Source organism: Musa acuminata, chromosome BXJ2-9, assembly GCF_036884655.1.
Source record: "Musa acuminata AAA Group cultivar baxijiao chromosome BXJ2-9, Cavendish_Baxijiao_AAA, whole genome shotgun sequence".
Taxonomy (NCBI): domain Eukaryota; kingdom Viridiplantae; phylum Streptophyta; class Magnoliopsida; order Zingiberales; family Musaceae; genus Musa; species Musa acuminata.
In genome coordinates, this window is record NC_088346.1 from 44,065,622 (window position 1) to 44,090,436 (window position 24,815).

General features: G+C 38.3%; 3 protein-coding genes across 3 annotated transcripts; all 3 read left to right on the top strand.

Moving 5' to 3' along the window:
• Nucleotides 1-4,316: 4,316 nt before the first annotated feature.
• Nucleotides 4,317-5,769, top strand: LOC135623540 (tricetin 3',4',5'-O-trimethyltransferase-like). The gene is made up of 3 exons (XM_065126643.1): nucleotides 4,317-5,128; nucleotides 5,213-5,277; nucleotides 5,338-5,769. Exons 1-3 carry the CDS (start codon nucleotides 4,402-4,404, stop codon nucleotides 5,632-5,634), a joined length of 1,089 nt encoding a protein of 362 aa, XP_064982715.1. The 5' UTR covers nucleotides 4,317-4,401; the 3' UTR covers nucleotides 5,635-5,769.
• A 5,665-nt stretch (nucleotides 5,770-11,434) lies between these two features.
• On the top strand, nucleotides 11,435-12,844 carry LOC135623541 (tricetin 3',4',5'-O-trimethyltransferase-like). The gene is made up of 3 exons (XM_065126644.1): nucleotides 11,435-12,223; nucleotides 12,289-12,353; nucleotides 12,425-12,844. The coding sequence occupies exons 1-3, from the start codon at nucleotides 11,497-11,499 to the stop codon at nucleotides 12,719-12,721; spliced, it is 1,089 nt and encodes a 362-aa protein (XP_064982716.1). The 5' UTR covers nucleotides 11,435-11,496; the 3' UTR covers nucleotides 12,722-12,844.
• Nucleotides 12,845-22,832: 9,988 nt separating this feature from the next.
• Nucleotides 22,833-23,748, top strand: LOC135621886 (caffeic acid 3-O-methyltransferase-like). Its single transcript, XM_065123507.1, has 3 exons — nucleotides 22,833-23,208; nucleotides 23,274-23,338; nucleotides 23,410-23,748. Exons 1-3 carry the CDS (start codon nucleotides 22,848-22,850, stop codon nucleotides 23,704-23,706), a joined length of 723 nt encoding a protein of 240 aa, XP_064979579.1. The 5' UTR covers nucleotides 22,833-22,847; the 3' UTR covers nucleotides 23,707-23,748.
• Nucleotides 23,749-24,815: the final 1,067 nt, after the last annotated feature.

Below are 24,815 nucleotides of genomic sequence, written 5' to 3' on the forward strand. Positions count from 1 at the left end.
TAGTTGATCCATAATTAAGTTGACCTAATTATATTTTAAACCAACTTAACCAGAACTAAAACTACTTTGATCTAGACAGTTATTATAAAGTATTAACCATATGTTGTCCGACATGTCATTGGTTCATCAGCGCTTCGTCAAATTCTTCGGCGCATCATCCTTTTTTGTAGTCTTTTACCCAATCAACATGTTAACCTCCGCAACTCCGATTTCCTTGACGCAATGTTCGCTCTTCTAGGTCTGATGCCCAAATTTATGGCATGAAGCTTTCTGCCGACACGTCGACCGATCCTCCGGCTCGACATCCAATCTTCTGATATATTTCACTCCGACCCAACATTAATTCTTCTTACTTTAATTATCTTTCATAATCGAAGCTAGTTCTACGTCACTCAAAACATTAGATCACAAACACGTCAATCGATTTCATTATCAAAATTTGAAATTCGATAGCCAAAAATTCATAACTGGATACTTGGATGATGTTGGGCTTTCATCAATATGATCTTTCGAGCTATTTATTAATTTCATTTGAACTAGACAAATTATCTAAATATATAAAAATTTGATTAAAAGTATCTAAATTTGATTTAAATTTGCTCTTTCGGATCCAAATATTTAAAAAATTATCCTAGCGATAAGTATTTTCTATATAAGTGTGTTTTGAGGAAGAAGAAAATAATTGCCCAAGTGTTAGGGTTCGACAAAGATCATGTACAATGACTCTCGACATAATATTAATACATTTTTCGTCACAACACATGTGCTAATAGTGTCTTCTTGTGTACTATGGATGTGCGTGTCACTACCAAATCTAATAATTATTTTGTGTAATATAAGATTGTGACTTAGGATGCCATTAGATTTGTTGTCAATCCGAACTTTGGACCCACCCAAATTGTGATGCCTCTTTTATTCCTCACCTACTACATTTTCTGCATTGTAATCAAATCACTGAAAGTAGAGAAACCTGTTTTGTTTTACTCCAACTCAAACACACAAGAAAGAAACCAATATAAATTAAAATTTCACATATGCATACTATTTTGTGCACACAAACATGGGTAAAGAAGAAAATGAAGAATTAATGTCCATACAAGACCAGAAATATAAAGAGATAAGTCAACTTAGAGAGGAGACCTCATGTTTTCAAGAAGTCAATGTCTAGAGAGAGAGAGAGAGAGAGAATAAAAACTCTCTTTTCATGAATTTTCTTAATTTTGCCAAACAAATTTCAGTCCAAGTTTCAAACCACTTAATAATAAATATACAATGTGGTCTCTTTTTTAATATAGCAATTTGCTTTCTGGTATTAATTTCTTCGTCTAAAAATTTATACCTTCACTATTTTTCTTATTTTTAAAAATTATTATATCTTAATATTTGATCAAGTTTTGAAAACTAAGGAGAGAATAGAAATTACAATTCATCAACTAACTATTGAATCAATTGATGATAAAATCAATTGATGAGACGTTTTGAGTGGCGTAGGACTAACTTCGATCAGAAAAGAAAAATATATTAAAGTATGAGGAATCAGACGTTGGGCCAGAGTGGAACATGTTAGAAGATTGAACGTTGAGCCGGAGGATCCGTCAACGTATTGGTAGAAGGCTTCGTGCCATAAGTTTGGGTATCGGGCTAGAAGGATAGGACATTGTGCTAAGGAGATCGAATGTTATGAAGGTCAACATGCCGATTGAGTAATACACCATAAGAGAGGACGAAGCGTCGAATAAACCAATGATATACCGGACAACATAGGATTCATGTAATCATATGTATCTAGATCGAGTTAGTTAGGTACCTAGACATAGTCTTTAAGATTATGTCAGGTGGTGGTACCGCACAGTGTCAGCCAGTACCTCGAAAATCCGAGGATTTGAATTTGAACTCTATGTTTTGAAGTTATTTATGGTCTATAAATACCCCATAAATTTTTACTTGGAAAATAAACGAAAACGTGAACAAAAATCTTAAGATTTTAGGGTATGAAAGTGTGAAAAAATGTTAAGTTTTAAAGAAAGACCGTTAGTGGATACTGGTAACCTCAACAAAGAATGAATCTAGAGTGGATATAGGTCATGACGATCGAACCAGTATACATCCGATATGTTTTATTTCTATGTCGTTTCTTTTATACTTTTTATTCTCATTATTTACTAATTTACTTGTTCGCTGTACTCACTCACTTGAACCTTTTCAAGTTTAAATAATTTTTTCGATATGGATTTAATCGTAGTTTTTTAAATCAACGTGAATTTTATCAAAAGTACTAATTCCCTTCACCCCCCTCTCTTAGTACCAACTTATCCTAACGGCAACGTCTATCCACATAAACAGTATAGTAATGTTCTATCATTTAGGTAGGTGAAGGAGAGCAATGCTACGGAGAAGCTTTCCCTGGGTGTGCCATCCCTTTCCATTGCACTCATCTCTCTCCATCGTTGAGTAGGTGAACCATGCTCCAAGTCCACTTCTGCTTTGCTCGAGGGTTTGGAGGTCCAAAGGAGGTGATGGGGAGTTGGTGAGAGACGTGATGTGTCTCCTCTACTCTCCTATGTGTGTCTTCATTAACCATTATAAGTTCACCATCACAAATGTTTAGGTGGAAAGGTTACAAATTCCGCAAGAACTCAATCAAACAACTTATATATACATTTTAGGTTATGAGACCTTATTTTTAGGTGACGATGAATGCCAACCATTAGGCCAAGAAGTCAATTATTCGTTGGAACTAAACATGCAGATGGTGGTAAGGGTTTGGTCCTCCGATGGCACCAACCTGAGCCGATGCTTTCCAAATGGTGTGACAGATGCTGAGAACTTTGTGACGCTCGCAGTCACCATTGTGTGTGCTTTATGTTATTCGCCAACTCAGAGGTGTTAACGGAGAAAGATGGCACCAATCCATGGCTTTAAATATGGTTTGGATGGATACGTATCTGTGATTGAAAATACCGATCAATTCGATAGATATCAATTGTTTTTTATCGGTCTGATCAAGCCATAATAACTAAATATACTATTTGGTATCGAATATAAATTTTATTGAACTGATGATAAGACCGTATTTGAATCTTTATGGATTGGAATATGACCAAAATATGACAAAAATGTCACTCGTTTCTAATTTAAAAAAAATCTGATTTCTTATTTACATTTGTCAAAAATTGATTAACAAATATATCAATTACATCAATTTAGATATAAAATTTAGAAGATAACATAAAACACACATAAATTTCGTGGAACGTTGTTACGTGATATCATCCATACCGATGGTTATTATGACATATTATCAACGTCGATGATGATCATCACATATCAATCATGTCAGTGACTATTAGGTCATGTCGATAACTATTATGCTAGATCAGTCATGTTAATGTATGTCACATCAAGTTTACCATAAGTATTCTAACCCTAAGTGATTAGGGAGTTTTGACTTAAATAATAGGTTATTCGGAAGGATGAGAAGAACTCAAAAATTAAAGGAAACATCCAAAAAATATACTAAAAAATCAACACATGATTTAACATGGTTTGATGACTAACTGCATCTTACATTTACGAAAAAAAATAAATTGTTCACTACATAAGAAAAAACAATACAATGAATCGCTATTTCTCCTCATTATTAAAGAATATTCGAAGAGCGTCTATCTTCTCTCAACTCTCTCTCTCTCTCTCTCATCAAAACCTTAAGACTCAATATATATTTATACAAATAAATTCTAATTCACCGATGACTACTTTTATAACCTAATCATAAAAAAAACTAAATCTTGTTTTATTAATACGAAGAAAGTGTCAATATGAAACCCAAATCACTGAGAAAAGGCTAGCGTTCAATACTACTAAAGCCAAAATCTCATAGAATTATGTATGTGAAATCTAACTATTTAAAGACCAAAACTCTTTTGTATCATTTATAAAGACCAGAGACTCTTTAATATGTGCCCCAAATCACTGAAAACGTAATAACGTATTATACAATTTAAAGACCTCAAACTATATTTTTCTCATGTTTAAAGATTATGTTTCTTTTAATAAATCAAGTAAAATTGTCTAGAGAGAGAGGAGAGAGAGAGAGAGAGAGAGAGAGAGAGACTGTGGAAACATCTAGTAGTGGTGAGTAATGTTTGCCACCTTTGCACTCAAAGCCATCCATCATACCCAACCCCACACAAAAAGCTCATTTGGTCGACCACACCCATCATCAAACCCACACAACAAGGCTGGTTTGGTGGTGCGGTGGGTGAGCCGAAGACACATATAAACCCACCACCTCGTTGTCCCACTCCCCACTCCACCTCCCACCACCCTCACCCTCCATCTTCCCCTCCCACCCTCTCTCTCTCTCCCTCTCTCTCTCTCTCTCGGTCAGTCGTTGCGGCAATGGGATCCCTCAAGAACGCGCTGCAGCTGACCCCCGAGGAGGACGAGGACGCGTGCATGTACGCCATGCAGCTGGCGAGCGCCTCCATCCTGCCCATGACGCTCAAGGCGGCCATCGAGCTGGACCTGCTCGAGATCCTCGTCAGGGCCGGCCCGGGCGCCCAGCTGAGCCCCGCCGACGTGGTGGCCCAGCTTCCCACCGAGAACCCTCAGGCTGCCGTGATGGTGGACCGGATGCTCCGCCTGCTGGCCGCCTACAACGTCGTCAGCTGCACCGTCGGCACCGACGCCGACGGGAAGCCATCGAGGAAGTACGGCGCCGCGCCGGCGTGCAAGTACCTGACCAAGAACGAGGACGGGGTGTCCATGGCTGCTCTGACCCTGATGAACCAGGACAAGGTCCTCATGGAGAGCTGGTACTACTTGAAGGACGCGGTGTTGGACGGCGGCATCCCCTTCAACAAGGCGTACGGGATGTCGGCGTTTGAGTACTACGGCGCGGACGCCCGGTTCAACAAGGTGTTCAACGAGGGCATGAGGAATCACTCTACCATCCTCAGCAAGAAGCTGCTCAACATCTACCGCGGCTTCGAGGGCGTCAAGGTGCTCGTGGACGTCGGCGGCGGCATCGGCGCCACCCTCTACATGATTACCACCAAGCACCCGCACATCAGGGGCATCAACTTCGACCTCCCTCACGTCATCTCCGAGGCGCCACCCTTCCCAGGTCCCCCCATCAACTCCTCCTCTGTCTGCGCCGCCGCAACCTGACACGTCTCACCTCTCATTCTCTCGGCATGGTGTCTTGCAGGGGTGGAACACGTCGGCGGAGACATGTTCGCGAGCGTCCCAAGCGGAGATGCAATCTTCATGAAGGTCAGAGAGTGCATGTTTCCTTCGATGCAATCCATCTGAGACTGACACTGATAAATGCAGTGGATTCTCCATGACTGGAGCGACGAGCACTGCACCAAGATCCTGAAGAACTGCTGCGAGGCGCTGCCGGAGAAGGGGAAGGTGATAGTGGTGGAGTGCGTCCTGCCCGTGGTGCCGGAACCGACTCCCCGAGCTCAGGGCGTCTTCAACATCGACCTCATCATGCTGGCGCACAACCCGGGAGGGAAAGAGAGGACGGAGAAGGAGTTCGAGGGGTTGGCCAAGGAGGCAGGCTTCTCCGGATTCAAAGCGAGCTACATCTTTGCCAACACCTGGGTCATGGAGTTCACCAAGTAGACTGCGACTGCACACTGTGACATCGCTTGCGTTTGCTTCGTTCGGAGATCTCGTGTCCTTTTATGTCTTGCGTGGAGTGTCAATGATAAGCGTTTACATAACTTGTTGGATTCCGTGGCCTCAGCCCGTTGACCATGCACACGTTGACATAGTCAACGATTTGCAGACCCAATTTATTTTTTAATTAGTTTAGGTGTTTTATATGTGTCACAAGTTGTCACATAACAGCATCTATTCAAAAAAAAGAAAAAGAAAAGAAATAATAAAAAATATCATAAAAATAAATACTTTTTATTTATGTATTTTATTTTTTATATTAAATTTGTTCGTCGATATTCGAGATGTACGGTTGATGAGAGACTAAGATTTCTCCAACTGTTCTTTCACTTCGTACTTAACATGATATTAGAGCTGTTCTCACCCAAAGCCCTTCTCTCCCTGCCAACACCAGCGGTGTGACGCTAGTGCATAACAGTTCTTGCTCCCCTCAACTCTCTGCTGATGGCAATGAAGAGCAATGCGACACATCGAAGGGCAAGTGGGTGAAAGAAGCACGGGCATCGATCTGCACCAACCTGTCGCCGATGCAACTCTGATCTCGCAACCATCGTTGCTGCTGCGGCACTCTCTCTCTTTCTCTATAGTGACTCGCTTGTGGCCGCCCCTTTCTCCTCCCTACGTCGGTGTCTTCTCTTCTCCCACCTAAGCCGGTGGTTTTCTTATGGCCACCTGCTTCGACAGCCTGCTCCTGCGGTCGGATTGTAGGAGGCGATTCCCATTGTTACTTTTCCAACGGTGGTTGTTTTCCCTGCGATTACTGTAGCACTTCTCTGGTGAATGGATCGATCCCCGATGATCTGCTCAGCTTGCCCAGGCTCTTCCAGATCGAATTCCAGGACAATCTGGTCATAGACGAGTTTCCAAACACTAGCGCCGCCCTCATCTCGCTGGACCTCGGCCAGATTAGCCTCTTTAACAACCGGCTCTCGGGGCTGCTTCCACCGTCTGTCGGCTACTTCTCCGGCGACTACTTCCCCTGAACTCCTCCGCCTCGTCGAGCAACATCTGGAACTGGTTAACGCACTTGGTGCAGACCACGAACCGCTTTCTCTCGCTTGTCCTGGTCCTCCTTCAGCAATGGCAGCTCAAGGATCTTCTTCTTGGATACTTGCAACACCTCATGCACCTGCACCACCTCCATTGTTCTCGTCTTCTTGTCTTCTACCGGCAACTCGATCTTGAACAACGATTCTCTCGCCACCGCAAACAGCTTAGCTGCTATCGACTATCAAGGCGCATATAAAACATTATGAGTGTAATGTGAATTAAATATTTTAGTCACAACTATCAAAGCGACTAATTCAATTATCCTGACATCTTGAACATCCAAATCGATAAAGAGTTGTCTGCTAACTATGTGACAAAGTTGGATACTATAAAAGTTTGTCGATCTCGACCCAAATTTCCTCCTTCATTAGATCGGCTCCAAGAAAATCTCACGGCCATTCCGAATACCAGTCAACACAATTGGATTGTTGACTCTGGCGCATTCCATCACATCACCTCTGATCTACAGAATTTGTCTATCCACAATAACTACAACGGAAATGAAGATATCATCATCGGTAACGGTAAAGAAATTCTCATTACTCATACTAGTTCTACAATACTTAATTCACATAACACAACATTTACACTCGATGATGTTTGTGTACACCTCACATCAAACGAAATCTTATTTTCGTTTCTTAATTCTACAAACAAAATAATATCTCAATTAATTTTTTTTCTAACTTCTTTCTTGTCAATGATTTGAGCATGGGGGCATCCTTGGTTTGAGGCCAGAGTAAGGACAATATTTATGAGTGGCTATCAGTTCCACAAATCACCCAGCTTGTTGCCTACTCTTCCATTACAACTTCAATTGATGTGTGGCATCGTCGTCTTAGTCATCCCTTATCTTTTATCCAACAAAAATTATTTTCTTATTTTTTACTTCCTACTCTTAAAACCAGTAGCAATAACTCATTGTGATGCTTATTTAAGGAATAAAAGTCATATATTGTCTTTTGGAATCTCCTTTATATCCTGCTCTAAACCTTTTGAAATTATTTTTACTGATGTGAGTTTAGATTTTATATCATTTCTTTTGACAAAATTTAGATTTTATATCATTTTCATAGACTACTTTATCAAGTATACATGGTTATACTCTCTCCACCATAAATATGAAGTTTTAACAATATTTTTTAACTTTAGAAGGTTGGTCGAGAACTTCTTTCGGTCTACAATCAAAACAGTTTACTTTGATACGACGGTGAATATCAAGCCCTTACATCCTGTCTCTTAGCTTATGGTATACAATATCTTAAGTCACCCCCACATACTCATTAACTAGTTGGTTCTATTGAATGCAAACATCGATGTATAGTTGAAACTGATCTCACACTCCTCCATCAAGCCTCTATGCTAATAACCTTTTAAACTGGTGTCTACCTTATCAATCGTATACTCACTCCAGTCTTTCTTTACTAAACACCATTTGAAAAACTATTTTACAAATCCCCAAATCTTCAAAAACTCAAAGTATTTGACTGTTTAAGTTATCCATGGCTACGTCCCTGTGCCTTGCATAAGATAACATCAAGATCTAAGCCTTGCATTTTTATCGGATACTCTCTTGAACATAACGCCTTTCGATGCTACGAACCCCAAAATCCAAAAGTCTTTATATCACATCATGTTGTTTTTGTGGAGTTTACCTTTCCATTTTAAAACCCAAAGTCTCCTGCTGTGCGCCCTACTCCAACAAATATACATCACTAGAGCACACCGACGATCCCATCACATGAGTCTCCTACAACACTATTCAGACCTTCTCCTCAAGATCCACACTCTCTTCTTCTCCCGGTTCAGTAGCTCCTCACCCCCTCCATTGCTCTTCTCCCTTCTTCATAAGGTTCCCATACTACTGAAATAATACTCTCGGAAACACAACTACTACTTTTATCCTCTTTTGGGACCAGTGATATTAAAGTACCTCCAACCCGTGTTAGTATATCTCCACCGCCCATACCTACAACATAACTTATACATCCAATGATAACATGCTCCAAAAGTGGTATCTTTAAACCACGACAAGTCCTTGACCTACATGCTATCACAAAATCCCCGTCAGAGACCAATGAACCTACCACAATTATTCAGGCCCAAAAATCTCCATACTAGCCTAAAGCTGTGTGAAGAATATAATGCCCTCCTTTATAATTCTACATGGACCCTTATACCCTCTCGTCTCACACAAAATATTATCGGGTATAAGTTAGTCTTTCGAATTAAGCAGAACCTAGATAAATCCGTTGCGAGATATAAAGCATGTCTAGTGGCAAAAGATTTTATCAACATCCTAGTGTTGACTTCACAAAGACATTTAGTCTCATTGTTAAACCCACAATAATCCGACTTATTCTGAATTTTGCTATCTCAAAAGGTTAGCATTTATGACAACTCGATGTTAACAATGCCTTTCTACAGGGGACTCTAACTAAAGATGTCTTCATGTAACAACCTCTGGCTTCATCCACTTTCAGTATCCAAAGCATGTTTGTAAACTATAAAAAGCTATTTATGGACTTTGTCAAGTTCCAAAAGCTTGGTACACCGAACTTGACTCATTTTTGACATCAAATGGCTTCATCAACTCCAAGTCTAATACGTCGCTATTTCTTCATCACCAAAGTAGCAATACAATATATCTTATAGTATATATGAATAATATTATTATCACGGGCAATAATCCTTTAGAAATCAAGGCATTCCTTTAGCATTTGATAGATCAATTCTCCTTCAAAGATCTAGGAACCTTAAGCTACTTTTTGGGAGTAGAAGCAACATACACATCTTCAGGACTCTTCTTATTACAAAGAAAGTATATTTAAGATCTGTTATCAATGACGAACATGCAAGATGCAAAAGCAGTTATAACTCCTCTGTCTACTAATGAGTCATTCAAACTATATAATGGAAACCCTACTATGGACCCAATTCAATACTACCAAATACTTGGCTCCTTATAGTAATTATCTCACACCCATCCAGATATCTCATTTGCGGTCAATAAATTATCACAATTCATGCATCGATCATCTACTATGCATTAATCTATAATTAAACGAATCTTGCGATATCTTCACGGGACTCTCTATTATGGCCTCTTTTTCTGCAAACGCTCTCTCATTTATCTCCATGCCTTTGTTGATGCTGATTAAGTAGGGGATTTTGATGACGGAACATCTACGTCATGGTATATTATCTTCTTTTGAGCTAATCCAATTAGTTAGAGTTCTAAGAAACAAAAGATAATTGCATGATCTACAGTTAAAACTAAATACTGTGTCATTGCAACCGCTGCTGCAGAACTCAATTAGGTCATAAATCTACTCAAGGAACTTGATATCAACTCCACCTTTACTCATACAATATATTATGACAATGTCGGAGCCACTTACCTATACGCCAATCTAGTATTCCACTCATGCATAAAACACACAATCATCGACTTTCACTTCGTACGAGAATAAATTGTTAGACATCAACTATGTGTTTCTCACATACATACGACTGATCAACTAGTAGACTCACTCACGAAACCTCTTGCCCATAAATTATTTTCATCGCATCGATTCAAGATCGACAACGTTGATAGGAGCACTATCTTGCGGGGGCATGATAGCAGCTAAGATTTCCCTTGATAACAGCTAAGATTTTTCCAACTACATAAGAAAATATCATAGCTCTGTCGAGAAAAAATCCTCCCTCAGAACATATATAAATAAGGAGCATCATATCATCAATTCATTTCTTGAGTTCTATCTGGTTTTAGTTAGATAGTATTACATCATATTCTGACCAAGATAACCGAACGTATCTCAACTCCATATATTCCACAACAACTCCAATCAAGCATGACAATATAAATATTATTAAAAAAAGGGAAAAATAATCGAGTAGTTCGAGCGTCGCTATTGCACAACAAGAATACAAATTGAAATAAGTAAATTTGACCTTTCAATGCAATTTAATTTGCAATGACCTTTTCTGGCCGCAAATACAATTCAACATGCTCGATTGCAAGACTATTCCATGTGTGTCAATGTCATGCAGAAAAGCAGAACTTGTAGATGTGAATGACTGACTGCATTTGAGCATATTAATGATGAGAGCATACCCTTAGAGAACAGATATATCCTTGATTTTTTAATCTATTATATGATTTTGTGTTAACTCAGATGAAATCGAATTAGATCGATCAAGTTTAATCTTCTTTCCTACTGAAAACAAAAAGAAAGAACGAACGAAGAGGAAACAACAGGAGTTATCCAATAAAAATTATCTTTTTTTAGTAATATAATTTCACCTAACAGTTTAGTATTTTATTTTATTTTGACAAATGATGGCATATAAAGGCTGAAAAGTCTTCATGGAGTATATACTATGATGCATGTAGTAGCTTTTAGTAGCTTTCAGAGACACTTGTGAGCATTTGTGTGGTTCCAGATTTCGATGAGGAAGAAGACTTTTCCTCACTGTTTTGTGCTCACAACACTTACTCCGTCTCAACAAGTCCTAATGTTGATTCCTCTCCTCGCTCACGGAAGAAGTAAACATCATCGACAGCTATTTGTCGCAAACATTTTGTGACTTTGTGACCAGGAAAAGGAAGAGATTACGCATAACAAATACTGTAATGGCAGATTAGGTGATGAAGGTGACGAGCTGAAGGTGTATAAATCATCCACCCACTGATCTCCTCTGTGTCTCCTACCCACCCTTCATCCTTCCCCTGGTTCTAGTTGCAGAGCCATGGGATCCATCAAGGAGGAGCTGCAGCTGACACCCGAGGAGGACGAGGAGGCCTGCAAGTACGCCGTCGAGCTGGCCGGCGGCCCCATCCTGCCGATGACGGTCGGGGCCGCCGTCCAGCTCGGCCTCTTCGAGATCCTCATCAAGGCCGGGCCGACCCCGAAGCTGAGCGCCGCCGACATCGCCGCCCAGATGCCCACCCAGAACCCCCAGGCGGCCGCCATGGTGGACCGGATCCTCCGCCTGCTCGCCACCTACAACGTCGTGAGATGCACCGTCGAGACCGGTGCCGACGGCAGGCCGTTGGGGAAGTACGGACCGGCGCCGGTGTGCAAGTACCTGGCCAAGAACGAGGACGGTGTGTCCATGGCCGCTCTGGTCCTGATGAACCAGGACAAGGTCCTCATGGAGAGCTGGTACCACTTGAAGGACGCGGTGTTGGACGGCGGCATCCCCTTCAACAAGGCGTACGGGATGACGACGTTCGAATACTACGGCACGGACGCCCGGTTCAACAAGGTGTTCAACGAGGGCATGAGGAACCACTCCACCATCATGACCAAGAAGCTGCTCGACATCTACCGCGGCTTCGAGGGCGTCAAGGTGCTCGTGGACGTCGGCGGCGGCGTCGGCGGCACCATCTCCATCATCGCCGCCAAGCACCCTCACATCAAGGCCATCAACTTCGACCTCCCCCATGTCATCTCCGAGGCGCCACCCATCGCAGGTCCATCTCGACCACCGCAACCTGATCTCATCTCAAGAGCTCATGGGGTTGTTTGCTTGCCGCAGGAGTCGAGCATAGAGGCGGCGACATGTTCGATAGCGTCCCGAGCGGAGACGCCATCCTGATGAAGGTGATAAGACCACCATTAAACCCTCCAAATCAAACATGCGGACTGACTTCAGGTTTTGTGGATGCATGCAGTGGATCCTCCACGACTGGAGCGACGAGCTGTGCGTGAAGATACTGAGGAACTGTTGGAAGGCATTGCCGGAGAAAGGAAGGGTTATACTGGTGGAGTGCGTCCTCCCGGTGGTTCCGGAGCCGATGGGGCGAGGCCGGGAAGTCTTCTATTTGGACGTCGTGATGATGGTTCACAACCCGGGAGGGAAGGAGAGGACAGAGACAGAGTACGAGGGCTTGGCAAGAGAAGCAGGCTTCTCAGGATTCAAAACCACTTACATCTTCGCTAATACATGGATCATTGAGATCACAAAATAGAGTGGGGATATGTTATTTATTATCCTTAAAGAGAACATTGGCCTATGATTTCTCTTCTATCTATCATGATGTTACTTTCTCCAAATAATAAGATGGAAGTATAAGTGATTTCACCCACACAAAGGGGAGAGTCGAAAGTGATTTGTTGATCCAACTCGAAAACATTTGTTTAATTTGTTGCTATATGCATCTTTACAAACTAAACCACACTGTAATTGCAAGAAGAAATCGTATGAGAATATGATGGCAATGTTCAAATGATGATGATCAATAACAGTGACAAGTAGTAATGCTATTCAACATCAATTGTCAACGTGGGGGTGGTTCCACCAAATCTTTTGGCAGCTTATGTAAGTTTAGTCCATGGCGTTTCTCCTATTAATTATAAATATATCCTAAACATTGATTTGATTGATGGTTTGAAATATCATCTAATATTGAGAATTCAAAATCTTATTCGATATATTTTAATATCTTAATTGTGGTATATCCGATTCTCTTACGAAAGATTAAGGATTTGAAACCTCATCTAATATATTTTTATATCTTAAATATTAATTTGATAGTGATATACAAAGCTCACTTATTGAAGGTTCAAAATTTCATCTATTGGTTTAAAATAATATATCAAACCTAAGGATTTAAAATCCCAATTGATATATTTTACACTTAAATATTGATCTAACGGTGAGGTATCAAATCCTTCAAAATTTAAAATTTTATTTGACATATTTTTGAAGATATCAATAATCTTAACTAATAAAAACTTTGATGAGTAATCGTAAAATCTTAAACTCAAGTCTCATCATCTATTCTTTACAAACAAAAAAAAAAAAATTATAAGTGGACAAATATTATTTTCATAACGATTCACTTGGTTTTACTTTCTAAATATTTTTGACTTGATGTGAACAAGCTGATCATTCCAGTGGAAAAATCCACGCTGACAATGACAAGAAGGTTGGAAGTCTTGATTGGCCTACCAATTTCTAATTTTCTATACGAGTAACTTTCAACACATCGTTCCAGGTGGAAAAATCCATGCTGTCAACGACAAGAAGGTTGAACAAGTCTTGCTTTGCCCACAAATTTCTAATTTTCTACACTGGTAACTTTCAAGACACTTGTGAGAGTATGTAAGACCACCTATTTGTTTTCTACACTTGTGAGACCACGAGAGACAGTCATGAAATGATAATATAACTCTTATTTTCTCAAGAGTTTATGATAGACATATAAAATAGTAAGATTTCATTCTCACTATATAGGAAAAAATATACATTTTTTTATTTATTTTCTCTATGAATTTGAAATAAAATTTTATTTTCTTGGAAGTCAGTTGAATGTCCCATGACTCATTTGGGGAATCTAAAATGATTTAATTTTTTTCACATTATACAAAGTATAACATAATCCTTAATCTTCTCAAAATTTGGAGTGATACCATAATCCAAAATTTTTTAGGGGCAAATATGCTACTACTTCCAAACCTCCAATGGAGACAATATGTAAAGTCCTCTTCTTCCCTTTCTACAAGTTTCTCTTTTGATCTTAGATTAATTTTCCCATAAACATTTGTCCCTCCGTTGACAAAGGTTGACAAATGATGCATGCATGATGATGTAAAGTCCTCTTCTTCCCTTGACAAATGCACAAACATGGCATTTGTCCCATTCCATCATCATGCATGCTCACCTCAGATGATGCATGTGAAACTGGTTAGACTTCCACAATCCAATGCCATGTTTGTGCATGACCATGGTGAAGACAATAATGCAGATAAGGAACTTAAGGTTCAAAGGAAGCAGATATTATGATTAAGAACAAAAAAAGTTGAAGAACTGGCTGGTAGACATTTCGAGAATTAACTGTGGGTGTCTGTCTCTAAACTTAAAGATTCCCTGATCTGCCACATATGTCATATATTTCATACTTCAAGCCACATCAAGGCACAGTTCTCTTGTTCAAATGCAAACTCTTCTGCAAAGATGGGTACACCTTATGGTGAGTACATAGATGATAACTTCTCTATCCAACCCAGCCATGTGGATAGAGGACTTCAGCACCTGCTACAAGCTACCTAAACAATCCAATGTTAAGTCAACTCATTTAAAACAAGGACTATAGAAAGTTGGGATCATGGGAGATACTTGAATGAACAGTTCAACAATAAGCCCTCTCTCTTTTTTTTTACTTAACACCATTAATGAACTTTCTAACCACAACATAGTTTGATCAGTCCTACAAGCTGAAAACTCACCATTCCTGCAGCTCTTTCTCACATGCCACGTCGAGATATAGCTTACCCATGACTTGAGGTGGCTTTCTAGGGAAGGAACTCCCCAGAATTTTTTTCTAGGGTTCTCGGTAATTGTTGTTATTGTTTTAACATTGTTTATACTAGGAAAACTGATGAAGGGGGAATAATGGTTGATGGAGGCTAGCCCATACATCATGGCACATTTACGAGGACAGCTAATCCGTACAATTCCCTAAGGTGCGTGAGCACTACTTATTAGTGTTAAGTCTCAAATTTTGATAATAAAATTAATTAATAATTTAATAATTTAATCCATATGTTGAGATAAGTATTGTAGGATTAACTACGATAATGAATAAGGCATAAAGCAGATGTTGGGCCAAGTCAAAGATCGGACGATACGTCGAAGATTCGATGCCGGAAGCTCGTCGAGGATTCATCGGGAGCTCGCTGAGGGTTCCTCAGAAGTTCGCCAAGAATTCGTCAGGAGTTCGCCAAGAATTCGTCAGGAGTTCGCCAAGAATTCATCGGGAGATCGTTGAGAGTTCACTAAAAATTCGTCGAGAGTTCGTCAAGAGCTCGTCGAGAGTTCGTCGGGAGTTCGCCAAGAATTCATTGGAAGTTCGTGTTGAATATTGGATTTTGATGATGAAATCAATTGATAGAGTTTATGATCTAATCTATGTTTTTGAGTAACACAGGACTAGCTTTGATCATAAAGAGATAGTTAAAACAGGAAAAATCAATGTTGGGCCAAAGTAAAACATATCAGAAGATTATATACATGTACAACCATTGGAGAAATGTACACCCATTTTATGGATGTTGTTAATGGTTTAAAAGTAATTGGTAAATTTTTTTAAAATTTTGAACTTGTTAATAAAATACTAAGATCCCTTCCAAAATGATCTTAAAGTAACGACGATACAAGAGGCAAAAGACTTAAACAAGTTTCCACATGAAGAACTTATTGGTTCATTAATAACATATGAAATGACATACAAGACACATGATAAACGTGATGAACGTAAGAACAATCTTTCAACAAAAAGGAAGGACTTGACACTTAGAACAAAATAAGACCACTCGAGCGAAAGTTAAGTGATGATGACATAGAAATCCTCACAAGTAAATTTATAAAACATGAGACTAAGAATAAAAATGAACTTAAAAAGAAGAAGCTATCAAAGAAGAAGAAAGTATTCAAGGTGGCTTGGGACGAATCGAGCCCATCCAAAGATGAGAAGCAAACCAACAAAGACCAAATACACCTTAATGGCTTTCGACAATGAGGTAACTAAAACCCCCTTAGTTTACTATGAAATTACTTGAGGCATTTCATAAGTTATTTTTAAATTAGTATATAAAATATAAATAAATAAATAAAAGGGGATCATGCTTTTATTTTTAATGTTTTTAAAAAAATTAAAAAATTAATCATGACAATTGCATCTCTTTATGGTAAAGGAACAAAATATTAGATTTAAATCTAATACTTGTATACTTAATAAGATTAATCCTATGTATATTTTTAAGAAGCAATAATGTGTATCTTGATGATTTTCATATTACTTTTTGATCTTGATTGAAGATGCTTTATGTTCAATGAAACCATACTTGATAATTTAATGATGCATGATGATTTGAAGTAATAATAATTTTTTTATATTATACTATTGATCTTTGTTGTGATGAACTTCAGTTTTACAAATTGCATGATTTTGACATTAAAAAAAAACAAAAAATTTGGGCATGCTTGTATAAAATCAATCACATGAATTGAAACAACTAAAAAGGGAATGCATTATTGAAAATTTCTATATCACAATCTTACCGATTTTTCGAAAAGAAATTAATGAATCTATTTATATTATTTTTATGAATCTCTTGAAAGTGATTTTGATGATTTGATGATTTGAATTTGAATGAGTTATTAATCCAAATCATGATATTGATTTCTCGGAATTCATAACTTAAGATTTTCTTTGAAGATCATTGACTATTTAATCTTCTAAGATTTTTTTTGTTATTTACTAAAAACGAGATTTGTCTAGATGAATCATTCATGAATTGATCTTTCTTAATCTTTCATCTTTTATGTCATAATTTTTATATGACTCCTTTGTATATATGTTATGATTAGAACATTGATGCAAAAGAAAGCAAAAAGTGCTAGTTTGAATGATAAACTTATGCATATTAAATTCTTGATTTCTCGTTGTTTGATACTTGATATTTCTTTTGTGTGAACTAAGATATCATATTTGTTCTCGCATAATTCTCTCTTTTTATTAAAGAGGAGACTTATCTAAATAAATCTTAATTCTTTCACTTGATACTTATGAATTGAAATTTATATTATATGAATCAAGATTTTTCATTAATTATTCTCATATGATTCTTCTTGGTATTTAGAAAGATTTATCCAAATAAACTAATTATATATATATATATATATATATATATATATATATATATATCTTGAGTTTTTAATGTTTATGACTCGAATTTTATTATGAACAATTCTCATGTATTTATGATTTGTATATCTCATGATATGATTGAATCATCGATGTAAAAAGAGATAAATTGTACTATTATATTCTTTCCTTCTTTTTACCAATAACAAAGAGGGAAAAAGGATTGCTAGTGTGCACATCTCACAAGAGAACCAACATTTTCTAGCTTATACAATTAAAAAAGAAGCAAATCACACTAGCTTGCACATCGTAAAGGAAAGCAAACTTGCTAGCTTGCATGTTCTAAAATAATATAAAATTTTCTAATTTGCATATTCTAAAACGATGCATTGCTATTTTGCTAGCTTGCAATCTCAAGCAAAAGTTCTATCTTGCCTATCTCAAGAAGCAAAACTTATAACTTATATATTGCAAAAGGAAACAAAAATTACTAGCTTGCACACTTCAACAAGAGACAAAAATGTTATCTTACATATCTATAAAACTTGCTAAGCTTCCATGTTTTATAATGAAGTAGAACTTGAATGTTTCAAAAATTACTAATTGCATTTCTCGTTTTTGTTGATGCTAAAAAGAAAAAATATAATGATGAATTGAATCATGATGAGAAGATATGATGAGATGATGTACTTAGATATTTTGATTAAGCATGTTTTTATGTTGCATGATATGATTAATTGGTTATTTCAATATTCATAATGCATGCAATGGTGAAATATTTAAATTCTCTAAATTTAAATATTATATCAATATGACATATTGATAGAGAGAGTTTAGTTTAAACTCATCAATTGATTATCATCATATAAAAGGGGGAGATTATTGAATTTTGGATTTTGATTATGAAACCAATTGATAGAGTTTATGATCTAATCTACGTTTTTTAGTAACGTAGGACTAGCTTCGATCATGAAGAGACAATTAAAGCTAAAAGAATCAATATTAGGCTAGAGTGAAACATGTCAAAAGATTGGACGTCGAGCTAGAGGATCGGTCGATGTATCAGTAGAAGGCTTCGTATCATGAGTTCGGGCATCGAGCCTAGAAGAGCGGATATTGCGCCAAGGAGATCGAAGTTGTTGAGGTCAATATGTCGATTGGGCAAAGACCGCAAAAGAGGACGCGATACGCCGAAGGATTGGACGAAGCGTCGATGAACTAATGATACGCTGAAAAATATTTGATTAATACTTTATAATAATTATCTAGATCAAAGTAGTGTTAAGATATAATTGGATTAAAATTAAGCTAACTCAATTAGGGGGGCTATTAGGCCTAAGTAAGGGCTGAGTTGGGTCAAATGGAAGGCCCACTTGGCCACTTAGAACCATACCAAGCGGTGGCACCACCTAGAGTGGGCGGTGGAACCGCTTGAGGCTCAGCCTTCAAGGAGGTTTAAGCGATACTAGGTGATGGTACCGCCGGCCATAAAGGTTGTCAAGCGGTGGTACCGTCATAGTCCAATCTCTGAGACTCTGTCAGGCGATGGTACTGCCCAATGTCAAAGTGTTAGGCGGTAGTAATGTCCAGTACTAACAATGGTACCACCAGTACCCCGAAATTCGGGGATGATACACTTTTTGGCTTCAAGTTTGAATCCATGTGGAGCCTATAAAAACCTCATTCATCCCTACTTAGAAGCACATGAACTAAGAGCAAAAAAAGAAGGAAATCATTATTATAATATTATGAGAACTCCTCTCAAGCTCTCTAAGTATTGGGTGAAGTTTAAGAGATGGGTGAGTGGTTGTAAAGGTTATCTCATAAACCTATAAAAAGGAGAAAAGGGGTATAAAAATTTTCACTTGTTAAAAGATCGGTAGTGGAAGTCAGTAGCCTTAAGTAAAGAGGAATCAGAATTGGATGTATGTCACAACGACTGAACCATTATAAAAATATGATTTGCAGTTACTTTAAGCTTTTCATTTTAATTACAAACTAAATTCTTATTTTCACTACTTTTATGAACATTTTCAAGTCAAAGTATCGGAATCAAGCATCTTTCCGATATGTTTTCATCATATGAAGTTTTTTAAATCGACTCAATTTTCATCATATTGGACAAAGATTACTTAGCTAATGCCTTAATTATCATAGTTAGAACTTAGATTGAGTTAAAATTGAGAGATAATCCCACTAACTTAATTAGGGACCAATTGGGCCCGATTTGGTTTAGGCCGGACTGATGGGCCAAACAATGACCTGAAGCTCAACGTCAAGCGGTGGCACTATCGGAGCTAGCAATGGAACTGCTTGAGGCTCAACGTCATAGGTGGTCTGGGCAATGGTATCACTAGCATTTAATGTTGTCATGCGATGGTACCGCTAGATCCCAATCTTCGAGGCTTTGTCAGGCAGTAGTACCGTCAGAATGGGCGATGGTACCACCCAGTGTTAGAGTGTCAGACGATGGCACCGCTCAGTACTGGCGGTACCACTACTAGTACCCGAGAAACTCGAGATAAGATACTTTTTTGCTCCAATTTTAAAGTCATTAGGGCCTATAAATACTCCACTTTTTTCTGCATGAGGAAGCAAAAAAGTATGAATAAAATCTTAAAGTGTTGTAAAAGTTCTAAGTGTCCTCCTCCTCCCTTTCTATGTCTTGTGATCATTCAAGTGAGGTATGAGGTTTGTAAGGATTGTCTCATAAACCTGAAAAAGGAAAAAATATTATAATAATGTGATTGGCCTTCGCCTTTTGAATAAAGACTATTAGTGGATGCCAATGACCTCAACGAATGAAGAATCAAAAGTGGAAGTAGGTCACAACGACTGAACAATTATAAATCTAGTGTGTTCTTTGCTTGTTGCTTACTTTCATTACTTAGCTGTACTCTACATTGTTCATTTATTTCAAGTCGACATCTTCTCAATATGATTTCTTCATTATATTTTTATCAACTTGAAAAGATTTGGAATTACAATCGTAATTTTTATTGCTGTACTAAAAAAAATTTGAATACGAGGAGCTACCTAACAAAAAAAAGTTGTTAACTAAACTAACAAAGAAGTTGCTAACTACACTTTAATGGCGCTTGATAAATTGAATCGAAGCTCAATCGAAGCTCATTTATCCTTTGATAAATTGTTGAATATTTTTCATGATTTATTTGATGAATGTAAATTAGTCAGTAAAAAATATAAATTATTAAAAAAATGAGCATGCCTCTCTTGTTAGTGAATTCAATAAATTAAATATTAAGCATGATAATGAAATATTGCATCATTGTATAAAACATGATAAAAAAAATTTGCTACTACATGAAACCTTAGAAAATTTTGAAATATGAAGCAAATATGTAAACATGATCCTTGCAAAAAGGGATCATGTTCATAAAAGAGATGGAATCGGCTTTGTAAGTAATACTCATCAAAAGCCATCCAAATTTGTTAAAGGCCTAACTTTACATATTTTACCCTGAAACAAATGTAACTTTGTTACAAATTTGGATATTATGCTCTATTTAAGAGGTATGGTCCATATAAGTTAATTTGGGTCCCTAAAAGCTATTAAGTATCGATAGAGCATCATCTACTCTCGGTGTCATGAGAGAGGAATGTCTCACGTGTTTTTGTTCAAGTAAATCCTTAGCTATGATCATTTTGATTGAGAGAGAAAAGAGTTCTCCAGGAGAATCTGATTAGAACGAGACTTAGATTCCATATGGGTCTGATAGCACCATGCCCGATATTCAGTCTTTGGGATATTAGATGGATGAAGGACTATAGATACATGATAACTAAGGATAGATAGAACTAATCGATTGGATTTTCTTATATCATATGGGGACTACGACGTAATGGCATAATATGTCTGTAGTCGATTAATCGAGTGAATTATTATGGAGATAATAATTTATTAAGCCAAAAGGAGTTCTGACAAATATAACTCACAACCAACTTGATATTATGTCTAGAGAGTCATACACATATGGTAGGTGTTGCAACAAGTAGAGGTTCATATATGAGATATTCGTCGGATCCATTAGAGTAAGAGACTTGAGTAGTTGGATAGAGATTTAGTACCCAATAGGGCATGATCCATTATAGTAAATTTATAGAAACCTCTATAAATAAGAGGGGACCAAAAGGCCATAGGCTAGACCCTTTTTAGTTACCACCTCCTATACTCTCTCTCTCTCTCCTCGTTAGCCAGCAATCTATGTTTAGGGCGTGTGGATAACAAGAAGAGTCGGCCCCTTCTTAATCTTATAGTGCACGTAAGGAGGAAGTTTGTGCAGTGATTTGAGGAGCGTATTTGTAACCCCTATCATGTGGATCACTACTAGAGAAGAGGAAAGTGATCTCCTTAATCTTCTATTATAGTTTTTAGTTTTGTAGGTTTTTAGTTTTGTAAGTTTTTGTGTGCCAATCTTCGCATGATGATAAGAAACTAGTTTATGTGAAAATCTGGGATTTTTGTTTTTTATTCTTTTACTACGCATATGATGTTGTCCTAAATTTCTTAACATGTCACAACTTGATTGATCACCCAAGGGGCCCCTAAGGGGTCACATGAGATAGTGGGAGTGGGAAGAAGACCTAGTTAGCATGGTCCCGAGATGCTGCTTTCTTGCTATGAGCGAGTTTGGTATCGCCTCAAGGTGCGCTTGAATTTCACTGAGGTTTCTATACAATCAGTCAACGTTAGGATAATATTCCCAACCCGAACCCTCCTTGGGTAAAGTTAGTAAGGCAACGATAACAATATAGCATTTGCCTCTCTAGGTTTTGGGACTAGCTTTTATACTTGGGTGACTGATGGAGGACGACCGACCACTCATCTTGGAACCCCTCATGTCGTTAGGGGCTCATTTATATCGGTAGCCAATGAGCACATCTCATCGAGGATTGAGTCACGGGAGAATGATTATGAGAGTGTCGTTTATCATGGCTATAGTTTATCTAAGATAAGCTGAGATGGTCCCGGTGTTCGGTGTCATGACCCAAAGTGAGAAATCGGGACAATGAGCCTCATTGTCGTGTATTAATGTTGCTCGTGATCGGCTCGTGCAGCTTTCCCAAAGATTGAGGCGAACACGGCCAGAGGGTCGTGCACCTACCGGCAACTATAGGGATGGGGCCACCAACTCTTCCGTACATATCGTTTCATGACAGTGCGATTATAAAGTCAGCAGTGTAATGACTATTTTTTCTCTCATGTTTAAAGATTATGTTTTCCTTTAACAAATCAAGGTAAAATTGTCTACACAAAGACGACGAGAGAGAGAGAGAGAGAGAGAGAGATTGTGGAAACATGTAGTAATGGTTAGCAATAGTTGCAGCAGAGCACCGTCGGCACCGACGCCGACGGGAGGCCATCGACGAAGTACGACGCCGCACCGGCGTGCAAGTACCTGACCAAGAACGAGGACGGGTGTCCATGGCTGCTCTGGCCATGATGAACCTGGACAAGGTCCTCATGGAGAGCTGGTACCACTTGAAGGACGCGGTGTTGGACGGCGGCATCCCCTTCAACAAGGCGTACGGGATGACGGCGTTCGAATACTACGGCACGGATGCCCGGTTCAACAAGGTGTTCAACGAGGGCATGAGGAACCACTCCACCATCATGACCAAGAAGCTGCTCGACATCTACCGCGGCTTCGAGGGCGTCAAGGTGCTCGTGGACGTCGGCGGCGGCGTCGGCGGCACCATCTCCATCATCGCCGCCAAGCACCCTCACATCAAGGCCATCAACTTCGACCTCCCCCATGTCATCTCCGAGGCGCCACCCATCGCAGGTCCATCTCGACCACCGCAACCTGATCTCATCTCAAGCGCTCATGGGGTTGTTTGCTTGCCGCAGGAGTCGAGCATAGAGGCGGCGACATGTTCGATAGCGTCCCGAGGGGAGACGCCATCCTGATGAAGGTGATAAGACCACCATTAAACCCTCCAAATCAAGCATGCGGACTGACTTCAGGTTTTGTGGATGCATGCAGTGGATCCTCCACGACTGGAGCGACGAGCTGTGCGTGAAGATACTGAGGAACTGTTGGAAGGCATTGCCGGAGAAAGGAAGGGTTATATTGGTGGAGTGCGTCCTCCCGGTGGTTCCGGAGCCGATGGGGCGAGGTCGGGGAATGTTCCATTTGGACCTCGCGATGATGGCTCACCTCCCGGGAGGGAAGGAGAGGACAGAGACAGAGTTCGAGAGCTTGGCAAGAGAAGCAGGCTTCTCAGGATTCAAAGCCACTTACGTCTTCGCTAATACTTGGGTCATTGAGATCGAAAAATAGAATGGGGAATTATAGTTTAAGTGCGTGCATGTTCTATTTCTGGATCCTATATGTTGTGATCTTATGCACTAATGTTTGTTCTACCTAAAATTATCCCTAAAGAGAACATTGGCCTATGATTCTCTTCTAATGTAAGTCAATTCAATAATTTATAATAAATCTATCCTTCTAATATTTTTAATATTTATTCAAAAGTGAATACATATTATTTATTTAAATTAATTCATAAATATATAATATAAATAAATGAATGTATGTATGTATGTACTCTGATAAAAAATTTCATATGACCCAAATATATAATAAATAAATAAATATAATCATGTTAATAAATATAAATAATATTTAAAAATAAATAAATAAAATTTTATCTTATAAAAAATATAAATCATATTGATTTCTTACAAAATTATTTTGATATTTTTATAATTTTATATAACATCAAGAGGGTTTTTTAAATTAAAAAAAATATATATAAGTATTAGCATTTGAGCATTTTTAATACAGCATCTAAATCAAATACGATCTGAAAAAAAAATTTCAAGCATTGAAATGTGTTTTGGAACCTCGATATATATTTTATGGAAGAACCATTCTCAAGAGGAGATTTTTATGGCAAGAGTAGCTTTCAAGTGAAAACATTTGTTAATCTGTTGCTATATGCATCTTTAAAAGCTAAAGATTCAAAACCTCAACAAACATTCCTATCTTTAAAGTTTTAAAGGTTTAAATATTGGTTTGATAGTGAGGTTTCAGATCCTATCTTTAACACCTCAACAAACACATTTAACACCAGAAATGTTCAAAGTCTCATTGGACATATTTTTGAAGATATTAGTTAGCTTAGCTAGTAAAGATTTTTAATAGTATATTAGAAGTTCTTGGGTTCGAATCCCACCATCTCTTTGAGAAAAATTGAAGTGTACAAATATTCTTATCATAATTATTCATTTGGTGAAACTTCTAAATATTTTTTTTGACTTCATGTGAACAAGTTGATCATTCCAGGTAGAAAAATCCATGCTGACAATGAGAAGGCTGAAGAAGTCTTGATTGGCCTGCAAATTTCTAATTTTGGACAATGGTAACTTTCAAGACACTAGTGAGAC